The sequence below is a fragment of the Rhipicephalus microplus genome, chromosome 4, assembly GCF_043290135.1.
Source record: "Rhipicephalus microplus isolate Deutch F79 chromosome 4, USDA_Rmic, whole genome shotgun sequence".
NCBI classification, from domain to species: domain Eukaryota; kingdom Metazoa; phylum Arthropoda; class Arachnida; order Ixodida; family Ixodidae; genus Rhipicephalus; species Rhipicephalus microplus.
Window position 1 is genome coordinate 63,078,312 of NC_134703.1, and position 14,521 is coordinate 63,092,832.

The window sequence follows — 14,521 nt, forward strand, 5'->3', positions numbered from 1 at the left end:
CTGACTCCGACATTGACTGTAGCCAAGACACGTCTGCTTTTGCATCTAATCCAATCCATAATAAGAGCTTAGGAGGGTCAAGGAGGGCACATCGCAGTTGTGCGTGCTTTTGTCGAGCGAAAAGCATGAACATGTCTCGCGTTTCTCGACTGGCCGTTCTGGCACGGAATTTCACCACGTCAGCGATCCGAAGGAGTGGTCACGATGACCACGATACCAGCGGCATTCCTGGTTCGGTAAGAGACTTCTACCTAAGGATCACCGGCACACGCTCATTGATGTGCCTGCTCCCCCTTTTCTTGTTGCAGAACCTGCCCTTCAAGATCAATAACAAGTATGGGCTGACCATCAAGTTTGCCCTCTTTTTTGCAAGTGGCTTCGGGATCCCTTTCTTCGCAGTTCGGCATCAGCTCTTGAAGCAGTGATGTAGTGAGAAATATAGGTAAGTATTGTGGCTTATATCGATTGAACTGGTAGTCGCGCTTTCATATTGTATTGGTAACTGCTTTCGTTTGTCCTTTCAGGGTTCCACTGTGTGAGACAGGCACTAAAACGTTACCTGTCCATATTTGTCGAATAAATTTTGTTGGCTCGAATATTTTTGGCTTCGCAGTCATTCCTTGGCCATGAGGCTCGGCGGGTGCATGGCACATTGTAGGCGGCACATCCCCGCTTCCTTTGCACCCACAGTTATGATTTTCGTTAAGTTCATAGCGTTTGATCAGAGATAATTAATGGCGGCGGGTGCCCGCAGATGCGGGTGCTGTGGAAGGTTGCAATTTACCAATCCGTGGTAACGACGGGGTTGATAGGTGGATCATGGGAGACGCCTTTGCCCTGCAGTGGGCGCAGTCAGGCTGATAAGTTGTTTAAATGATGCTCACCGAATGCAAAATAAAGAATAATCCCAATGCGATTGTCAATAACACCACCCAATGACTGCTGATCTTAGCTGCGAACTGGCAACCAGACCGGCTGCACTGGTCCAAAACAGGGCAGATGGCAACCCCAACAACAGTGATTTTTGACAAGGTGAAGGCCTTGCTTACTTCAGGTTGATCATTCCAAATTTATGGCTTTTTCAAGCCAAGAGCTACACTTCCGGATGGCCTCCTTAGCGCCTACTTCACCAAGCCATGACATAAGCAATAAATTACTCTGAAGACAAAAGCCATTCATAGCTTTTATTCCTCAGCAACACGTACAAAGCATTTTGGCACTATGGAAATGAAATGTACAAAAACATTTCTATTTAAATGTGTGAGTATGACCAAGCAAAATTTGGCAATGATTTTAGGAGCAAATGATAGATGACCAGAGGAAGCCAAAGAGTAAATATTTTTAATGCATAATCATGTGCAGTACAATTTATTACACAAGAAGTAGTAAACATTAACCATCACAAATTCAATATATTTAAGTTTACAATTTTGTGCAGGAGTAAGCAACAATCTGTGCATGCCTTCTGTTGCACAGAAGGTTGAAAATTCTTAACTTTTATGAAGCCGATACATAACCTTTCATATTCACTTTCCGTGCACCAATCAAATCAGCTGAGGTCCTATTTCATTTGCGAGGCTTCTTGCACATCATTTTGTTCAGAGGGAAAAAAAAAAAAAAAAAAGGTTTCACACATGCATAGACAGTCTGATAACTGATTCATATTGCACATCCCATAGTATTTGTACTGTATTGTATCCTGAGTTGTCACTTACCCTGTGTGAGGTATAGTTGGTCAGGTGAAGTGGTGAAAGGGGGCAACATTCAACGAAAAAGAAAGCCCTTTGTGAAGTGTCATCACACGGGAATGTTTGCTAGTTATATGGGATGTTTGCATGTCACTGGCAGATTTACCTTCACCAAGCACATTCCTCCTATGACTGCTGGATACACCTCCTTTCTGAATAACCTAAAGTTGTATTGTCTGTGCAGTGCTTGTAAAGATGGACACCCTCGAGGTGTTTTGTTAGTGCATCTAGGCCTGCAAGAGACTAAAGTGCTGATTTAGCTTGCAGGCAAGCATGATGTAGGAGAAACAAGCTGTTGTCGGTATGACAAGCCCATCTCATGACAGTCTAAATAAGCAAAACAATTCGCAAGAAAACTAAACAGATATGTTACGTATTTTAGTAGGAACAGTACGAACCAAACAGACGAGCAGCATCGCATGCCAAACGGTCTCGCTATGTTCAGAGCACATGTACACCATTGTTGCACTACTATCACAATGTCACTTGTACACCTTGCCGCTCCTCATTTGGGTTCCAGGAAACTTTTAAAGAAATGCCAAGGAACAGGCGATGGTGGATCTTTCGTAGCAATGGTTATGCAAATTTGTAGTGGCGTGCCTTCTAAAATCTACTAATAAAGTTCTAGAGCTGTTCTTGCCATAATTTCCCCTTTATCCCCGTAACTGTCCGCTTTGTCACCGAAGCAGTGCTATAGTACAACTGAAGAAGACTTATGGTGTATCTCGTATAACTTACCGAGCACGTATAGCGCTAAACATTCCGCCTCCTTATTTACGAGAACATAGTTATACAGGTACCGGTTACCAAGTGCATCGTTAAACACATGCTCAAGAGCATCGCCACAGTACCTTATCCTGGAAGACGGCAGTTAACCATGTCAGCTATCACTCTTGTGCCATGTACTCAGCACAACACACGCTCTCATGGAATATATATCAACAAGCCCAAGACCCAACTGTCATAAAACTCTTTGCCAGCTCAGTCAATCGTGGCTCACCTACAAGCTGGATCAGTCATTTGTTTCATTTAGAGAGCAGGAAGAGGAACATCTTGCAGGTAGTAGCACCTTTCTTTTCTCTGCATTTTGGGCAATGAAGATTCAGTGGATAGGCTAGCTCATTTAAGGAGGAGCCAACTGCGGGGCCACACGTGGCTGCAGCTGCCGTGTGCGCTCCAGGTCTCGCTGGCGCTGCTGCTCAGCCTGCAAGGCCTCCTTCTGCTTCAGCTGCTGCAGCCGCAAGGCACGCTTGCGCAAGCGGCTACTCCTCTGCTGAAGCTCTGCCATGTCGCGTTTGATGCGCACCAATTTGGCCTGGTACACTCGTGCCCGCTGCAGCTGTTAAACAAGAAAGAACGACACCGTGGGCGAGCTGGTGATTTTGAATTTTGAATCGGCATACTTGTACAGTGTAAAATGAATGATCACAGATTAAAGGACACAACACGGGCGCTTGTGTACACTTTGCGCTGTGCGAATATGTTGATTGTTGAACAAGGCATACAGTTATTTGCTTGCAAACACTGATATGTAAGACAGTTCTGCTGCTGTACCATACCCTCCCCCCCCCCCCAACTTTTTTTTTGAGCCAGGAATACCACGAGATCATGAGAAGACATTTGAAAAAAGTTAAGTGACATGGGCATGCACAGAGGACCTGATGGGGGGCCAAATCTGCCCTATACATCTACCTAGTCAGACCCGTGCCACCACTGTTTGAAGAGCAGGATCAAGACTTCGCAGGCCTTTGATGATATGGCAATATGGCCAATGCCCCTAATGCTGCATTCCAAGAACTATCTACCTCTCATCTTTACTCCTTGAAAGCCAGCGACCAAAGGCAGGCAACTGAGAGAAGGACACTTCTTCACCGTAATTTTTTTTTTATACCATTGTGAAGCACTTTGTCTTTTGAACGTGATCAGCAGGAAAAGGTAGAAGGGGGGGAAGTGGCGACGAAACTTTGCCTGACATTAAATAAGAAACTCTGCACATGCCGATAGCGAGTCAATTGAAACACCATCTAACAGTGAATAAAACATTTCACTGTTGAGGCGATACTATGGCTGCACACTGCTGGCTAAACAGTTCATTACTTCCCGCACTCGGCTTGCCCAAACCATGATGCACTTTTGAACCCTTTTGAAATAAGGGGCTACAAATTAATTTTTTGATCACTTGAGGTTCTCTAAATGTGCACCTAAGTATGCAAAAGTACACAGACATTTTTCCTCTGCATTTGCATCAAAATAGGACAGTGGCCAAGATTTGAAGCCAAGCCCATGTGAGATGCTGTAGCCATAAGTTGCTGCAGTAGATATACATGGTAACTAAAGATATTTAAAATGGAAACACTGCTTGAACAGAATATTTAATTTTAATATGATTGGTTTTGTACTTGAATTCAGCAACACTGTTCTTCTCTCAGTAAAGGATAGCTCCTGTTACATAACGTATTTTCCTGAAAGGATGTAAAAGTGAGCTTGATGGTGGTGATACAGGATGAAACTTGATGTGGACGTAAAAAACACATACAGCCATTGTCACTTGCTTCGTCTGTGTCTTCTCGAGTGCTACATAATATATTTTCCTGGCCCATTCACGTTTCATTTAAGAAAATTCTACTGTATTCCACAGAAAGAAATGGATGTCAGAAAGTTAACTTGTACCGTTTTTCTTACTGTCATTTTATTAAAGGTAGTATTTTCCCCCACAATGCAGGAAATGACAATTCTGCGGACATAGAAGTTTGTGGTCAAATCATCCTGTCAACATACACCCATGCTTTCAGCCAATTTGCATGTCTTGAATAAGACACTTTGAGAGCCTATGTGACTGCTTGCCATGAATGGTATTTCAAATAGTTATGCTATGCACAAGCCTCTGTTCTTATTTCATTATGCGGAGCAGCCAAGAGAGGTTTTTTAATAAATTGCTGGCGGTACTAAAATATTACTTAAATTATTAAGAAACTGTTCAGAATGACACTAACTGAGAAAATGATGTCAGTTAAGGGGGGACATGGTGTGTGGCGATATTTTCTGTATTTGTAGACCAAACATGATGAAAATATACATGCTTATGTAGTTTCTCCTGCTTATTTCAAATATGCGAACATTTTCATTGTAGCTCAAATAATTTAGAAGATACACAATGCTGCCACTCCGTTTTCGGAGACAATAGAAAAAAAGGGCTTATCAAAAAGTAAATATTATTGCATAGCTAGACAGTGCAATTAGCAATAAGTGCAATGCTGCAAGCAGATTTCAAATTAAAGAAAAACTAGTGATTCTGCAGACGAAAGTTGAGGAGTGATGTCATGTCTATCACATAAAAAGAAATTGAACACCTTCTAAATTTTTATGGGCAGCAAATGGAAATTCTGCACTCAGCACTTTGTAATACACAGATTGGGCTTTACATTAATGAAAAAATTATTGCTCTAGCTGTTCTAGATTGCAAGATATCAACCCGTCAAACTAGTAAAGTCACCAAAAAGCACGTTTTCAGAAAACTTGGAAAAAGAAATGAAGCTCATTCATTTACATAACTGCACTTTAAAATGCTCAGTATGCACTGGGCATGTAGTCCTTTTGACTATGAGTCCCTGTGTGGCGCTTTTTCAGTGACTAGTGCACGTTCTCCGTTGCTTGTCGCTTCTTGACTGATGCTGCTGTGTGCCGTCGATCCTTTACAGCCATGCGGCTGCGATTTTGCCAGCTGGGGTTTAGGCTCAGCTCTTTCATAATGTCCTCTGATGCCTTTTTATTGCCTGCATTGAACTTGAGCACTGCTTCTGCCACAGCTGCCTCCACCGTGAATAGCGAAGCATGTCGCTCCTTTGGTGGCAGCGCCCAGATCATTGAATGCCGGCGTTCGTTGTTATTCTGGGTTTTCCCTCGCTGGAATCGTTGCAACAGCTTTCTCTCTGACAAGTGCTCATAAATGGGTAGTAAGGCTTCGCAGACATGTGTAGGCAGCTTTCGACGATGTTTGGGAATGGGCTTTCCCTTGGCCTTTCCCTTGGCCTTTGCCGCATTTTCCTTGCACCAGGAATTTGGACCAGGTGGGCACAGAGTGTGGCTTGCCACATCATGATTGGACATGATGTGAAGATAAGTGGCCATCACTGCTGTGTGCATAGCATCAACATCACCACTGTGTGTCTTCAGAGCCCACCCATAATAATTGGTGAGCGTGGAGATCAGGTCTCCTGTCAAGCGGCCCTTTCCCCCAAGACTCTCAAGGCCAGGGCCTTTGTGTTTTGCAATCAAGTTGCACAAAGCAGTGCCCATACGTTTTTGGACATGATTATTGCACTCCTCTTTTTCCACTGGGATATACGCATAAACCTTATCTTCTTGTAGCGCAAGGTAACTGCGGCTGTCCCCGTCGCAAAGCACCATGGTGTAGCGCAGGTTGCGCCGCTCAAGTGACCTCCTGAAAAGGATAAGGGCAGCCTCAACCTCCATTTTTTCAGCCTTCTTGTCACTGTTTTTCTGACACTGGTGATGTTCCTTCCACGTTGCATAGTAAGGGTCACCTTCATTTGGGCCCGACTCGCATCCAGCACAAAAGTTGCTCAAACAACGAAGTCAAGCACCAGCCCGCTGAACGATTCAATGACGTTGCCGAGACCGATATGCAACGAATGACCGCGAGTCATCCATGACCCATCAAATGACACCGCGATGTTTCCCATGCAGCCTATATTAAGTTCGGCGTAAAGTTCGCGAACCGACTGCGCGCAGTCGCTCGTCAAATTGCGTGCAGCACGATTGGCCGCGGGTGCCAACTTTGTCTTCCCGTAGTGTTGCCACGTTTTCGTGTGAAGACCCTGACGGCTGATGCCCATCAACGAGAACACATCATTCAGCGCGGTCTGTCTGTTCCCCATTGCCTGCATGGCATGCGCGGCCAAAAGGTTCACAGCAAAAGATTTCATACGTTCATCACTACGTACGCGCGGCAAGCTCCAAAACGACGCAGTCTCCCCACAGGTCGAACACACAAAATGCAACTTCACGGCCAGTCCGAATTCCCGGTTGTCGTGGACATTCTGCAGTTCTCCGTTGCATGCCTTGCACTTTGCGAATCCCAACAAAGCGCTGTTCACTGAGTCCAAATCTATAATTGTGAACGTGGTTCCATCAGGTGGCCGAGCTGCTTCGTCGGCACTGTCAACCACGAATGCACGTTTCCGCTTCGTCGTTGCAGCAGACGGCAACTCCAATAACTTATCTTCGGCTTTAGCTTACTCCTCTTCCAAGTCATATTGCTGCTGATAGATAGTATCTAGACGCACGCAACCGCTGCTCGAAGGCTCCGCGGCTGACGGACTTCGCACAGGCTCCGTGACAACTGATGCGGTAGCTAGGCCTTCCGTGGTAGCGTCGACGACTTCACCATGGGTCGCGGAGAGTGTAGCGTCTCAGGGGTTTTGCTGTATCACGGAGCACTTCTTGAAATTCGCTGCTAGCGTTCTTCGCACCTTTTTCGCACCAAACTTGTGCCGCGTGCGGAACTTACGCTCAGGATTTGACATCGTGAAACTTCTCCGCTGACACTGAGGCAAAATGGCGCGCATGGACGCGCGCCTCAATACCCGAAGCAGACGAAGCCAGGAGCCTCCACCAATAGGGAGGCAAGCTCAAGTCACGTGCACGAAGTAGCGAATAAGAAGACGCTCTGATACTTCCTTTTGCCGCTAATTTTACAAGCTGCCAATGGTTGAATTGGACCCATTCTGGCGGGAATTTGAAGGCGAAAGACGGCTCTCTTAAATGAAAGCAAACGGATTGCGCTGGCACACATGAAAGGGCAGGGGCGCGTCACGGAAAGTGTGCGATTTCAACGTCGATTTCGGCTCAGATTTAGCTAGAGGGATAAAGGGTCTTAGCAGCTAAAATAATGATATTATAGGCATGAAATTCACGGTATAAGTGCACTAGTAGCTGTATATTTCAAAAACGCAATAAAAAAACTTGTTTTTTCGTAATTTTTCGGTCTCCACAACCCTTGTCCCCCCTTAGGCATTCAATCATCTACACAAGACGATATTAGACTCCTAGTAGAGGGACATATAAAAGAACACACACACAGTGCCATTATTGTTATTCCCCTAGAGTGTCTTGAATGGCATCTGAATATCATGCTTAGTAAATGGATGAATACTTAGAAGGAGCAGTGACACCAAATTTTAAACTCGTGATCTGGCGTTCACTCTGCTTGTTGCGCATGAGTTTTTTTAGGGAAGTATCAATCGCGTCTGTTACGTAGAAGTTGTTCTATTTTGAGCATGAAGAGCGTCCAAGGCTTATCGGCACATTCCCGGCCATAAGACATCCAACAGTATTTTGACGTGTTAAGCAAGCTTCTAGGCCATGCCTCATGAACCGAGTGACGATGAGCGAGCAGCGTTGATGTCAACAATTTCAGTGTTGTCATCGCGGTGCCTACATGTGGTACTGTCTAGCGGCGACGCTTGGCTGGCTAGCTACGGCTTCACTAGCTTTGTTTCACTTGCTTCGTGCAGTGCGTTCACGTGATTTCAGCATTTTCGGTGTGCCACATCGGTTGGTTTCTAATAGAGTCGTGATTGCGAATGTGATAATTTGAAGCTACGGTGATCAAGAACAAGTAACACACATGCAGCGTTCGTGTGTCTTACCAGCCAGCATGGCCCAGACGTGCGTCTCCAGCTGCCTCGTCGCAGTTGGGCCTGGCGTCGATTTCAGAATCACTGCTCAGAAGAGGATTGAACCAAAAATGATTCGCATGCCATGAATCATCGCGATTCCATATTTCTCGGTGGTTTTATCATGGCTTGTGGACGCTGAGGACGATGGCGACGACAATGAGGGTGGCGGGACATGCCTATACACATGCGCGCCGAGCAGACGAAATGTCAACTGAAAGTCGCGTCACCATTTCATGTGGCCACGTGAGCTGATGGGGCGGGGCCGCGAAACGTGTCCGCTTGGCAGCACTGAAAATTGGCGGGCTTTCCAACCATTCTCAATTGGGTTCTATATTGGTCATACTAATCGATATTACACATATGATTCGTCCCTTTGTTACATTGTTAGTACTAAATTGTTACTAGGGGATAGATAACTAGGCATTGCACAAAAATGGGACATATGTCAAGTTGATATTACTGCTCCTTTATTTATGTTATTTTGACGCATAAGGAAGGATGTGCACACACACTTAAAGGCGCCCTGCAACACATTTTGACCGTGGTCAGAAAACGGTGCCGATCGGTGGAACTCCCAAGAACACGCGAGCCAAATATTATGCAGCACGTGGCCTGTAATTCACCACAAATGATCAAAGTCAGCTAAAGAAATTGAGTTCTATCGGCAAATGACGGAGGAAGCTCGAAAATCCCTCGTAGAAGGCCATCTATAGGCCATTAGCTAATTTGAACATGACGTGCATGGTCATTGCATGGATCGCCGCAAGAGGGCACGACTTGTCCATGCGTGCATGCGTGATCATACTGAAAGAGCCGCATACTCAAAGAAAAAAAAAAAGTGCTCAGGGTCACGAAGTGCACGTCACATCTTTTTTTTTACGCATGCCATCCCTCCCTTTCCTAGCTTCCAGTGCTTTTCTCAGGACAAGAGAAGAGAGAATGCGACTGCAGCATGCAACAAATATTTGCGGTTCCACTCGTATTGGACAGATTCTTAAAATTTTGCGACGTTGAATTTGTGAGGCAATAAGCTCTTTCAGTGAATCCTTTTCATGGCTACTTGAAGAACTGTTTCAGAGCCCGTTTAATGCCACTTCTTCCTCGTGAATGTATGAACTAGCAATATCAGAATAATTTCATAAACCACAGCAACTTGCCAAAAAGGAAGCTTTGTTAAGATACTACTACTACTACTCAATCAATCAATCAATCAATCAATCAGTTTATTATCATGTCATAAAAGGATGTTACAGGGAGTAAAACATACAGAGGAGGATCCCAAAGTACACGACTATTGTGACTAATAATAATAATAATAATATTAATAATAAATATTTATTTTGGCATGTGTACACTGTCGTCTTTTATGAAAGGGAACACACGAACGGATGGCCTGCGCTTTGCGGCGGCTGCCTACAGCACCATCAACCGTCAGCAAAAGAAAACACGTCCGCTTTCAGCGTCATCTGTTGCCAAAAAAAATATTAATAACAAGTTATGGCCGGTAGACAAGCGCTGCTAGATTGCACTCCCTCTCTGCTCAGGCCTGCAGTGCGTAGTCCACTGCCAACATATCAAACATTGTGCCCGACCACGACGCAGGCTGCAGTAATCGCCCGATATCACTCACCGTGCGAGTGAACGTAATCTAGCAGCGCTTGTTTACCGGCCAGGACTCGTTATCTTGCTTGGGCATAGATGACGGCAAAAGCGAACATGTTTTCTTCACTTGTCGGTTGATAATGCTGTAGGCAGCTGCAGCAGAGCGCAGGCCATGCGTTCGCGTGTTCCCTTTCATAAAGAACGACAGTGTACGTAGGGCAGCATTACATGCCACCAAGATGAGGCAAAATGAAACAGACGTGTTTCCTGACTAGGCCTACATCCCGGCTAGTGAGACAGAGCGAAATAAAAAAAGAAATGAAGAACAAGGACAACAGTGAGGGTAGCAAAAAAAAATTCAAACAGCGAAATTCAAAAGCATTATTGTAAAGAAATCATGGAAGACTCACTTCATTCATTTACCTACATTCAGTTCATTAGTTTGCAAGCACCCCATTTTCGAGACATATATTGGGTTTGCATGCACTTTAATAATGGGTTGAAGATAAATAGCCATCCCAATTTGGTGGAATAGTAAAGATGACAGAGGATGACACAGTCACTCCCACTCCGAGACATCTTATTGTGAGCAGCCTAAATAATTTTAAAAGCAGTCGCAAAGGAAACCTGCCGACAGACTGAGTTATCATAGTGTGGCTGCTCTGACTGAACCAAAGCCAGTTGACAGCTAATAAAACTGTTTTTCTCTGCAGTGAGCATTATTCTCTGTTGATGGCTGCAGATACATTAGCTTTGCTGCAGTTAGTACCAATGCCAATCATACTGTTAACGGTTTTTAAACAGGTTTTCTAGTTCTGAATTTGTTATACTCTACCGAAATAAATGAGCAGTTTTAATCATTAATAACTTACATGCAGAAGTATACATATTAGTATGAATTTATAGATTTATTTCCGGAAATAGAAGGGTTCTGGGAGATTGACTTAAAGCTGTTGAAAAACCTATTGCAGCCTGTAATTCCGAGCTGGAATTTCGTTATAGCTAAAATAACATAAAGCCAGCACGACCATGGAGTCCACTATCACAGACTAGTTGCCGCAGTCTGAAAGAAGCTGCATGAGAAATAATGTTGACATACCACATCATCGAGACTTCCCAAGGCGTCAGCAAAGCGGTTGTTTTCCTGCTGTACTGTGTCCAAGAGCAAGCCCTGGTTGCGCCTGCAAAACAAAGAAAGTCAGTTTGCGATTTCGCCTGACAATAATCCTTGATGAAGAAGTGACCCCCAGCATTCAGTACTGCTGTCCAATGATCAATTTCTAAAGCGGTCTGACATCTGTTGTAATGACTCTTGGTCAGCACTAGTCCCCCATTCTAACAAGATATCCTAAACTGTCAACAATGCATGGGAGGTCGCAGTCCAAACGAGCTGCAGCATTTAGGTTATGGCAAAACGGTAATCACAAGGAAAAAGTGGAGAAAGTGTTGCACTTTTAGCATCCCACATACCCCCTGCTTTTCATCACATGCTCCTCATGCTTGGCCATCAAAGAGCTAAGGTGTATCGCAGCAAAGCTTACAAAAAATCGAATAATTACGAAGCTATGGCAGCACTGCAATGTAACCAAGCACTCGTGCGTAAAATCATGGTGCGTCATGAGAAACAGCGGCGAAAAATCATGTGATCAGAGAGTAACCAGAAAGTTTGGTGTTTTCTCTATGAATAATAATTGTTGATTGTTTTATGCCCCGAACGCACAATACAATTATGAGATGTCATAGTGGCGAGATCTGGAAATTCCAACCACCTGGGATTGTTTACTGTGCAACTAAATCTAAGCACCTGAGCCCCTATCATTTCACCTTTATCAAAACATGGCCGCAGTGCGTTAGATTCGATCCTGTGACATTCGGGTCAGCAGCTGAGCACCATAACCGTAGACCACTACGCTTTGTTGGTGTCTTCTCTGCTAATAGTAGGGTGCCCTAAATATTTGTGTAGAGTTAATCGTTGAAAACATTATTACATGTGCACACAATAATGGCAGCAGTGGGCAGATTGTTGTGCTAACGGCTGCTGAGGCAGTAAAGAGTGACAGTCCGTCTGGTCGTCTTCGTGGTCACCTTACGACTAAGCTGACTGCTTTTAATTTGTATGCCTAGGAGATTTACATGGCGAAACCGTAATTCAGCTCACTGCATCGCCTCAAATAGGGTGACCACCTTCCTGCTAGCAAAGCGTGCTCACTGGTTAAGATGGGGGGGGGGGGGGGGGGGAGAGTGATTGACAGACAGCATGATGAGATATCAAGTAACTTATTTTTCAAGCTTTTGTGCAAACTTTTCTCTAGATATCTCGTAATCTCTGAAAACAGGGAAACAGAGTAACTAATGCAGGTTGAAGTTAAAAAACAATTTCTCGGTTAACAAAGCTATTTTCTGCATATATGTAATGTGCTCCGATATGTAGCACCACACCAATTTCACAACTAAAGCAAGACTCACTAATAAGAAAGCTGTGGCTTTGTTTTGGCACATTACTAAGAAATTGGGAAACACTCGACGCTGTTTGTTTTACTTTCTTGAAGTCGTATTCCTATAGTTGGTGCCCAAAAGCATTTCTTGTAACCACGAACTGCATGGCTAACTGACTTTTTGAGAAGCTTGGTACACTTGCAGCTAACACATCCTCAAACAGGATGGCCAGATACCGTTAACGTCAAGACGCTGGCAAACAATATCAGCAAGGTGGTAAATACAGGGCATTTTGTACATTTTTGCATCGCTCACGGCATGTGCTACTGGAGTTAATCACACTGGACGGCCTCTATGAGCATTAACTGTGGTCGGGCGGACTGTAAGTGACTCAATTATACCTGCATGTTACCTCAAAAGCCATGCAAAATTATTGTTTCTGCATTGGCCTCCGATACGTCCTGAAGCCAACAGCTATCCGTAATAGAGCAAATATCTGCATAAAACTCAATCCTTCGCACTCCACAAACATGTCGAATTGCATGTCACAGTAACTTTTGCTTTTCCCTACTGCTGTTTGTATTCTACATACCATGACTTCGCATTGTGTGGATAAGCTGCAACTCCTTGAGCATGGTTCGAACACCACTTATAATGGCAAGTTGAAAGATTCTGCAGGGAACAGCAGAATGCAGTGAGAAGTACTCACGTCAGATCACCCAGGCTTGCTTGCAATGCGCGAAGTTCGTCCACATGGCCTATCTGCTCCATGGTAGTTGTAGCCATGCTCCTCCAAAGCTCTCACTGTAATGCATTTGAGAAATCAACGGACAAAGCCAGGTCACAATTAGTACATTATAGGTGATGTCAATTTAAGGAATAGGCATTATTAATTCCTAGCTGCTGGTTGCAACTTGACCGAATCTTATTTCTGGCATGAAAGAAAGGGAAAACTTAATATCCACTATTTGGTGTTGCCACAATGTCGGTAATCACTCGAAATGGGGCGAAGCTTCCTGCTACTTTTCCGACTCTGTTTGGTTTACTACACTACCATTTGACACAAGGATTAATGAAAATACCATTTATATGATTGAGGCAAGGAACGCTGGGCGCATTTTTATTATTTTTGTTCCTTGCATCATGCTTTGAGTGAAATGACAGCGCTGTAAACGGAGATATACAGCCATGTGCGAAGTTGCGATGAAACCAGGCACGATTAGATTCTGTTTATCAGTTTACTCGACTCTCTGTACCAAGATATTTTAACCATGCCTAACAATTGGCATAACCCAACCTTATGATCACGACTTCGACAGCTTGATAGACTCGACCTGAACAGAGTCGTCCTCGGAAATTTTGACGTCGTCTTTTGACGCGGAACAATGAATTAAATGAGCAAGTGCGTAGGGCTGCACTAGCATGCACGCACGCAAGACAGCAGTTACAAAGCAGCGCCAATTAACGACCCAGCCAGCATCAATATACGGTTAAAGTTGTCACACGCAGTCGTATGCTTGCTTTCAGACAGGCGTTGTTTCAGACAACAACGCGCCGTTGATAATACAAAAAAAAATAATGATGACCTTGAGCTAGGAAGCAGCGTTTACGAGTGGCCCAGCGGCAATTAGCTGTAATATAGCCGCCTCGTCGAGTTGCGGTGATACACCTGCAGCTTGGCAAGAAACCTTGGGGCTGAAGCAGCTGAAGCGCTACTAGCGCTACGAACAGCTGCTTAAGTGCACGAACAACACACAGTAGGTCAACAGAAACAATTTTTGCGAAAAGTGAGAAAACTTTATGCATAGAGTTCTTACAAAAGCTGTTTAGTGGCGCTACCATCGTTAGTGCACTAAGTAGTGGTTACATGGTTGTGGTGATGGACTGAAGTGTAGTAAAATTAAACCAATTTTGAGTTATATAACCACAGTTATTTTCAGTTTTTTTATTGAGTATTTTTGGCTTGAAACAAGTGACACCAACCCGTAGCAATATGACCACAATATCATCATCAAATGTGCGCATGGCGCTTAA

The 14,521-nt window shown here is 44.3% G+C and overlaps 2 protein-coding genes across 2 annotated transcripts; one reads left to right on the forward strand and one right to left on the reverse strand.

Annotated features, from left to right (window-relative positions):
- The first annotated feature begins 45 nt into the window (after positions 1 to 45).
- On the forward strand, positions 46 to 598 carry LOC142814295 (cytochrome c oxidase subunit 7C, mitochondrial-like). The gene is made up of 3 exons (XM_075892886.1): positions 46 to 236; positions 309 to 442; positions 525 to 598. The coding sequence occupies exons 1-2, from the start codon at positions 126 to 128 to the stop codon at positions 423 to 425; spliced, it is 228 nt and encodes a 75-aa protein (XP_075749001.1). The 5' UTR covers positions 46 to 125; the 3' UTR covers positions 426 to 442; positions 525 to 598.
- Positions 599 to 2,801: 2,203 nt separating this feature from the next.
- On the reverse strand, positions 2,802 to 14,209 carry Pldn (biogenesis of lysosomal organelles complex 1 subunit pallidin). The gene is made up of 4 exons (XM_037423053.2): positions 14,074 to 14,209; positions 13,197 to 13,291; positions 11,151 to 11,232; positions 2,802 to 3,087 (listed from the first exon to the last, which is right to left on the reverse strand). The coding sequence occupies exons 2-4, from the start codon at positions 13,271 to 13,273 to the stop codon at positions 2,872 to 2,874; spliced, it is 375 nt and encodes a 124-aa protein (XP_037278950.1). The 5' UTR covers positions 13,274 to 13,291; positions 14,074 to 14,209; the 3' UTR covers positions 2,802 to 2,871.
- Between the last annotated feature and the right edge of the window lie 312 nt (positions 14,210 to 14,521).